At 45.3% G+C, this 8,044-nt stretch overlaps 1 protein-coding gene across 2 annotated transcripts; it reads left to right on the top strand.

The window, feature by feature from the left end:
- Nucleotides 1-1,332: 1,332 nt before the first annotated feature.
- On the top strand, nt 1,333-7,679 carry det1 (DET1 partner of COP1 E3 ubiquitin ligase). Of its 2 annotated transcripts, none has more exons than XM_077022582.1 (6): nt 1,333-1,530; nt 2,060-2,832; nt 3,224-3,577; nt 4,319-4,509; nt 4,774-4,965; nt 7,027-7,679. In XM_077022582.1, the coding sequence occupies exons 2-6, from the start codon at nt 2,080-2,082 to the stop codon at nt 7,214-7,216; spliced, it is 1,680 nt and encodes a 559-aa protein (XP_076878697.1). In that variant the 5' UTR covers nt 1,333-1,530; nt 2,060-2,079; the 3' UTR covers nt 7,217-7,679. The 2 variants fall into 2 exon arrangements, with proteins under 2 accessions (XP_076878697.1, XP_076878696.1); XM_077022581.1 differs by having other exon boundaries at nt 1,333-1,582; nt 7,027-7,678.
- Nucleotides 7,680-8,044: the final 365 nt, after the last annotated feature.

Genomic DNA, 8,044 nt, shown 5'->3' with positions numbered 1-8,044 from the left:
ACTCTCAAGGCCAAGTAGCCTACATACAGTCTCCTTCTACGTTCAGTTCTCATTCTTCTTTTTTCAATTTTCGAGCACTCAAAGTCCATATTGGAGAAAGAACTCTAAATGAATTTTGGCAAATGAGACTTTACCTGATGTCCTGCTTTTGATGATCTCCATCAGAATGAACTATCTTTACACAAAAGCAGTTTCTCTCGGGACCTATTTACGCCACGAGAAAAAAAAAAATCTAATTAGCTTTAAAACTAAAACATTTAGTTGTTATAAAAACTATCAGTTAATATTTTCTCGTGTATATAACATTGAATAGGGTAGATATTAAAATTAATTACCATGTTTTGGTTATTTAAAAAGTTTAATCCGCAATTAAAACAAAACCGGATAAATCAGGAGCTCTCTCACACAGCACAGACCACATAACGGAACAGTAGTCTACAGAAATCAATGCCATACCTTCAATGTGCATGCCTTTCTATGTACTCTTGGTCTCCTGTCATTAGACTTTATTATACTATATTCTGATTATTTTATTTGCTTTTAGGGCTATACAGTATCATATAACAGTGGCTGATACGTCTTGTCAGTCTGACAAGCCAAAGAACCTCTCAGTTTTTTATATGAGCTCAAGACAGCATGTTACTGCTCATATTTAGTTAAAAACGACTTTTTTTTCATAATCATTATGGTAATATGCTTGTCTGAGGATGTCAGTTGACATTTTGAAATGGTGTGTTAATTTCATAATTTTGTTGAAGATTACCGCGCTCCCCATTGAGCATGCTTTAGGAGGTCTATTTAACTCCAAATGTCCACTGGAGGGGATGGGATTTTAAACATCCATCAATTTACTCCATCAATAGTGGAAAAGCAGAAAAGAAGTAAGCAGACCGCGTTCTCTGCCTTTGCTTTTCAGTGTCATCTGTTAATGGGTAACGCTATTTAAATGGGCATTAGTCTGTGGCCGCCTCTAATTTCTACTCTTAATTCTCTTGCTCTTTCACTACGAAGGCCCATTCCATCTAAACTGTCCAGTGACCAGCGCTGCGGAAATAATAAATATACCGTTTAATTAAGGCCTATAGCTACAGTAATACAAGCCTACTTCATTCGACCTACAATTTGTAAATTGTAAAAGTTTTGTATGTTAACTGTAAAACGACCACGGGTTCCTTGAAAGGCGCTATGTAAATATAACGTCATTTATTCGTTCATTTTCCATTGTAACCAAAAATGTCTGCATCAGACCTTCACATTTTCCTACACGTGGCCTGAAACAGCGTTCGGGCGCTGCGCCGCCAGACCTGCGGGTGGCGCTGTGAGCTCATCGGCGTACACGGCGCTCCTGGCGGTCGCTGGTTCCGCCGGTAAACTTGCTAATAGGTCAGCCAGTGCCGGAGAAGTGGAGTTTGTAGCGGAGTCTCCGCACTTTGGGTCGAGCTGTTCTGGTTCTTAGGCTCGTTCGACACGGCTGAACGTGTTTTCCCGGTCCGTGGCAAATGTAGAAGTTGTGCGCTGTCTTTTGTCTTGGTGAGCGAAGTCGGCGGCTAACGGCTACACGGGCTGCCGGAGTGCAGCACACGTACGTCTTGTGTTTCTGTTTCTTCAAGTTTTTTTGTGAGAAAATGAAGTTATAATTTCATCAAAGCCTTGAAATGTCGTTTACTAAATATATTAGTGAGTGTTCAGATGACTTGTGGTGGTAATGGTCTAAACAAACAGCTCAAGTTGATTGTTGTGTTAACTATACTGCTCAAAAAAATAAAGGCAACACTAAAATAACACATCCTAGATCTCAATTAATAAAAATCTTTGAAATCAGTTGAAAATCTCTCATTTCTACCTGTTGTCTGTTCCATTTGCACTAGAGCAGTTGAAATTGATTCACAATCAGTGTTGCTTCCTATCGGAACACGAAGTGTGGATGACTTGGAGTTACATTGGGTTGTTTAAGTGTTCCCTTTATTTTTTTGAGCAATGTACATTTTCAAAACAAACATAACTGTCCTGTTTTTAAAGTAGTTATCTGGATAATGTCTCTTTCTATCTCACTGTTCAGTAGTTACTATGTGACTGCTCATGGCGTCCTGTAGCGCTTCAAAGGTGGAGGACGACTTCCCTACGCTGAAGCCGCGTCGCATCCAGAACCAGAACGTGGTCCACCGGCTGGAGCGGCGCCGTATCTGCTCGGGCCGTCCCGGGGCCCACTGGTATCGCGTGAGGTGCTTCCACCAGAATCTCTTCCCAAACTTCACGGTGGTGAACGTGGAGAAGCCCCCTTGCTTTCTGCGCAAGTTCTCTCCGGATGGACGGTACTTTATTGCCTTCTCCTCAGACCAGACGTCCCTGGAGATATACGAGTATCAGGGATGCCAGGCTGCAGAAGATCTACTTCAAGGCCAGGAAGGGGAGACCTTGGTCAACGGCAACGACCAGCGTTCGCTCAACATCCGCGGACGGCTTTTTGAGCGGTTCTTCTCTCTCCTGCATGTCACCAGTGTGGCCTCCAACGGAGAACATCTGAACCGCGAGTGCAGCCTGTTCACAGACGACTGTCGGTACGTGATCGTGGGCTCGGCCGCGTACCTGCCCGAGGAACCTCACCCGCACTTCTTCGAAGTGTACCGCAACAATGAGTCCGTGACGCCCAACCCCCGCTCGCCCCTGGAGGACTACTCCCTCCACATCATCGACCTGCACACGGGACGTCTGTGTGACACCCGCAACTTTAAATGCGACAAGATCATCCTGTCGCACAACCAGGGCCTCTACCTGTACAGGAACATACTGGCAGTGCTTTCTGTTCAGCAGCAGACCATCCATGTGTTTCAGGTGAGCATTTCCAGATGAGCTTTGCTGCTGAAAACGGAGACGCTTTTATTTGTTTTAAACAACAACAACAACATCAACAACAAAAAACACATTCCGGTGCTGCGAGCATTATTCTATGAGTCCTGTTGTCCATGGGCCATTAGATCAGGCTGGTTCATGTCACAGGCCCTCTGAAATGTCCTATAGGACCCAAGACATGCAGAGCTTGCATAGCATTCCCAGTTCATCTCCCCAGTATAAAACCACACAGCTGCTAATAATCAAGCCCTTCGTGAGTGGACGGGGCTGTTTAACTGTTAAAAGGTGGTAGGTGCTCCGTCTCCCAAGACCTGCAGGTTAAAAGCTGCGGTAGTTCTGCCTCGTTCTCGCAGTGGGAAACATCTCTCCGCAGGTGACCGGCGAGGGCACGTTCCTGGACGTGCGGACCATCGGGCGCTTCTGCTACGAGGACGACCTGCTCACTCTGTCGGCGGTGTTCTCGGAGGCGCAGGTGGAGGGCCAGCCGGGCTTCTCCCGCCTCTACAAGGAGAAGAGCATCAACTCGCTGAAGCACAGGCTGCTGGTGTACCTGTGGCGGCGAGCCGAGCAGGACGGGAGCGCCACCGCCAAACGCCGCTTCTTCCAGTTCTTCGACCAGCTGCGGCAGCTGCGCATGTGGAAGATTCAGCTGCTGGACGAGCACCACCTGCTCATCAAATACACCAGCGAGGACGTGGTCACCCTGCGCGTCACCGACCCCTCGCAGGTAGGGCTGGGCGATAGTATCGCTCGGGTAGTATCGCTCGGTAATTATCGCGGTATTCGCTCACCGCGTCGTTGGTGTTGCCACATAAGGCCGTGACGCTGCAACCGTCAGGAAGACGGTCTAATTATTTGCGATGCAAGACTTTGTTTTAATGTGAAGTCGGGCAGCCGTCTGTGGAAGTATGAAAGATTAGTCATGCGACAGGAACACCTGCGTGTTTGTGGAATGCTGCATGATGATTGAGCTTCAGTCTCTGTGTCTGACCCCAGGTGTCAACACGCACACAGGTGCTACTGAACTTATTGGATGAGTGCAGTTAGTAAATGTTAATGCATGATTGTCATAGTGTGTGTGCTGGCCACATGCACTACTCCACATGCACTGCTGTACATAGTACTGTTGTTGCACATTCTGCCTCTGTATTTTTATGCCCTTTGTATTTTTATTCATCTTTTATTCACTTTATTCATTCTATTTATATTCCCTTATTATTATTACTTGTTTTTATGTCGCACCTTCATGCCGAAACAAATTCCTAGTCTGCGAACCCTGTTCATTGACAATGGCAATAAAACTTTTTCTGATTCTGATAGCACACATTTATAAATATATTACCATTTCTAAACACCAATGCTAAAAAAATAATAATAAAAGAACTGATCTCATTTTAAAATCCATTTTCATGACCTGGAGCATTCTTATTCTCTCTCGTATTCCCCCTCTCCCCCCCTCCACACTCAGCCCTCCTTCTTCGTGGTGTATAACATGGTCTCCACGGAGGTGATTGCAGTGTTCGAGAACACTTCGGATAAGCTGTTGGAGCTGTTTGAGAACTTCTGTGACCTGTTCCGCAATGCTACGCTCCACAGCGAGGCCGTCCAGTTCCCCTGCTCCGCCTCCAGTAACAACTTCGCCCGACAGGTTCAGCGCAGGTGCTCCACCCGTCAGAACTCCACCCGCTGGAGGATGTTGTGGTTGTGACGTGATGGTTGAAGCTGTGATTTTGGAGGTTTAGTCTGTTTTTTGGGGATTAAAACAGTAGGACAACTCGTATGTTGTATGGTATAGTCATCCAGTGTGTGTGTGTGTGTGTGTGTGTGTGTGTGTGTGTGTGTGTGTGTGTGTGTGTGTGTGTGTGTGTGTGTGTGTGTGTGTGTGTGTGTGTGTGTGTGTGTGTGTGTGTGTGTGTCCTGCAGGTTTAAAGACACTATAGTGAATGCCAAGTATGGTGGCCACACTGAGGCGGTGCGGCGTCTGCTGGGTCAGCTGCCCATCAGTGCCCAGTCCTACAGCAGCAGCCCATACCTTGACCTCTCTCTCTTCAGCTACGACGACAAGTGGGTCTCCGTCATGGAGAGACCCAAGACGTGCGGGGACCATCCCATAAGGTGAGGCTGTATGTAAATATAACCACTTGGAATCTGCGGGGGGTTTGGAGAGTGGGCAGGTCTGCGGGGTGTTTGGAGAGTGGGCAGGTCTGCGGGGTGTTTGGAGAGTGGGCAGGTCTGCGGGGTGTTTGGAGAGTGGGCAGGTCTGCGGGGGGTTTGGAGAGTGGGCAGGTCTGCGGGGGGTTTGGAGAGTGGGCAGGTCTTCTGGGCCGAGACGCTGGACTGTAATACACTCATCGGCCACTTTATCACGTTATTTATCACCGTCCGAATGTCGCAGCAGAAATCGAGACTTATCAGTCCAGGCAACGTTTTCTCAGTCTTCTATTGTCCAATTTTGGTGAGTCTGTGTGAATTGTAGCCTCAGTTTCTTGTTCTTAGCTGACAGGAGTGGCACCCGGTGTGGTCTTCTGCTGCTGTAGCCCATCCACCTCAAGGTTCGATGTGTTGTACGTTCAGGAGATGCTCTTCTGCATGCCTCGGTTGTAACGACTGGTTATTTGAGTTACTTTTCCGAACCAGCTCAAACCAGTCTGGCCATTCTCCTCTCACCTCTGGCATCAACAAGGCATTTGTGCCCACAGAACCGCTGCTCACTGGATATTTTTTGGACCATTCTCTATAAACCCTAGAGATGGCTGTGCGTGAAAATCTCAGCAGATCAGCAGTTTCTGAAATACTCAAACTAGCCCGTCTGGCACCAACAACCATGTCACGTTCAAATTCACTTAAATCACCTTTCTTCCCCATTCTGATCCTCGGTTTGAACTGCAGCAGATCATTTTGGCCATGTCTAAGTACATTGAGTTGCTGCCATGTGATTGGCTGATTCAAAATTTGCGTTAATGAGCAGTTGGACAAGTGTACCTAATAAAGTGGTTGGTGAGTGTACATGCATGAGTAATGCAGTGTAACAGTGAACTGTAATACAAGTAGGTATAATGCAGTATAACTTATTAAAAACTTCAGAGCTTAGTCTCACATTTTCCAAATTGCTGGGAATTCATATATAAAAAGATGAGGTGTGTTATATACATGCCTTTTACACAATACTTTCCTTACAGGCAGGGGAGAATCTATGAGAATCTTTTTATTTAGCATTCTGTGATTGTTACTAGTATTGAAAAGTGTCAATTAACGGCCATCAAATTGACGTTTGGGCATGTCACTATTTGTTGTGTGTTAAAACATCTATATGTAAATGTTTTTCATAAATGTGACTAGAACTGCAACCCTGACTCACTGACCTCATGACCTTGTTACCTCATGACTTCACTTAGATTCTACTTTCAGTATGGCCTATAATAATAATAAAATTTTTATTTATATAGCGCGTTCCACAATGCTCAAAGACGCTTTACAAAACACATCAAAACAGAAAGCATAAAAATAATGTAAGAAACAGGCAGCAAGTGTACCCTATCCCGAAAAATACACTCAATATATAAAATACGCAAAAAGATAAAAAAATGTGTGTATATATAATATATATATAAAATAAATATGTATACAATATATCATATATATATAATCAGAGTTATGGTATGTGGGGTATTCAGTAAGTTCAGGGGTGGGGTATCAGGGTTGGTCAGTGAGTTAGGGGTTGGGGTATCAGGATTGGGGTATCAGGTAGTGCTGTCAATTCCAGGTGCCGCGATTAAAAGTCCTCACCAGGATTTTGCTCAGGCTTCCTGGATTGTGTAGATTCCACTAATTTTACCTGGATTGCTAATTAGAAAATCTAGCAAGCTTGAGCAAAATCCTGGTGAGGACTTTTAATTGCGGCACCTGGAAATGACAGCACTAATATATATTACACACACATGCATATACATATACACACACCATACACACATACACACTTGCATATGTAGATTATAAATTAAAAGCCAATTTAAAAAGGTGGGTTTTAAGCATTTTTTTGAAGGCAGATAATTCAGAGCAGTTTCGTGTTGTCCGGCCTACACTTGTCTAGGACATCTGAGATGCCATTCTCCTAATCTCTCTCTCTGTGTCTCTCTCTGTGTCTCTCTGTGTCTCTCTCCATCTCTCTCTGTCTAGGTTCTATGCACGTGATTCAGGGTTGCTGAAGTTCAAAATCCAGGCAGGGTTTCTGGGCCGGCCGGTCAACCACGCAGTGCGGAGACTGGTGGCATTCACCTTCCATCCCTCAGAACCGTTCGCCATATCAGTGCAGCGCACCAATGCTGAATATGTGGTCAACTTCCATATGCGCCATGGATGTGTGTGAGCAACTCTGGGAGGTGTGTGTGAGGAACTCTCTGAGGATTGTGTGTGTGTGTGGATGTGTGTGAGGAACTCTGGGAGGTGTGTGTGGATGTGTGTAAGGAACTCTGGGAGGGGTGTGTGTGAGGAACTCTGGGGTGTGTGTGAGGAACTCTGGGAGGTGTGTGTGTGTGAGGAACTCTGGGGTGTGTGTGAGGAACTCTGGTAGGTGTGTGTAAATCTATTCTTTTGTTAAAGTTGAAGGTTCCTTTTGTCTACACTATAGAAAGGAACAAATTGTGAACCAATTTTTATGTAAGTGAGAAGTTAACTGGTTCTTAAAGCAATACACAGAATCAGTAATATCATTGCAGGATTTAATTAAAAAAGCATTTTTTATATTAAAACTTTATTTATTGTAAATATAAGACCATAGTATTTTTCCATTGCAATGTTTTTTATAGTGTTTTAATGTAAATAAACACTGAAACATTTAAATTTTTGTTTTAAATGTGTGATTTTTCAATATATACTATCGGTTTCGATTTGATGTGTCCTCTTTGATCTGTAACCGCACTGCGGACCCTAGGATATGTGTGTGCGCGTGTTCGTGTGTGTGCACATGCGGTTGTGTGCCCGCCATCAGCCAGCGATCAGTCCCGAGTGGGTGCACAGCAGTGGCTTGAATGTCAGATTTAGGGTCTGACTGGTTTCCCCCATCTCATACCCTCATGTGGCCGGTTTCCCCCCGCCTCAGACCCTCACGTGGCCGGTTTTCCCTGATTTAGGGTCTGACTGGTTTCCCCCCTGCCTCAGACCCTCACATGGCCGGGTTTCCTCCCGCCTCAGACCC

Source organism: Brachyhypopomus gauderio, chromosome 11 (assembly GCF_052324685.1).
Source record: "Brachyhypopomus gauderio isolate BG-103 chromosome 11, BGAUD_0.2, whole genome shotgun sequence".
Taxonomy (NCBI): domain Eukaryota; kingdom Metazoa; phylum Chordata; class Actinopteri; order Gymnotiformes; family Hypopomidae; genus Brachyhypopomus; species Brachyhypopomus gauderio.
Note: the sequence above shows the minus strand (reverse complement) of the source record. Positions and strands in the feature narration are given on the sequence as shown.

Excerpts from the sequence above, each read along its gene's own strand:
- det1 (XM_077022582.1), top strand. The coding sequence starts at position 2,080 with ATGGCGTCCTGTAGCGCTTCAAAGGTGGAGGACGACTTCCCTACGCTG. Across the intron at positions 2,833-3,223 it reads AGACCATCCATGTGTTTCAG|GTGACCGGCGAGGGCACGTT; the intron begins GTGAGCATTTCC and ends ATCTCTCCGCAG. Across the intron at positions 3,578-4,318 it reads GCGTCACCGACCCCTCGCAG|CCCTCCTTCTTCGTGGTGTA; the intron begins GTAGGGCTGGGC and ends CTCCACACTCAG.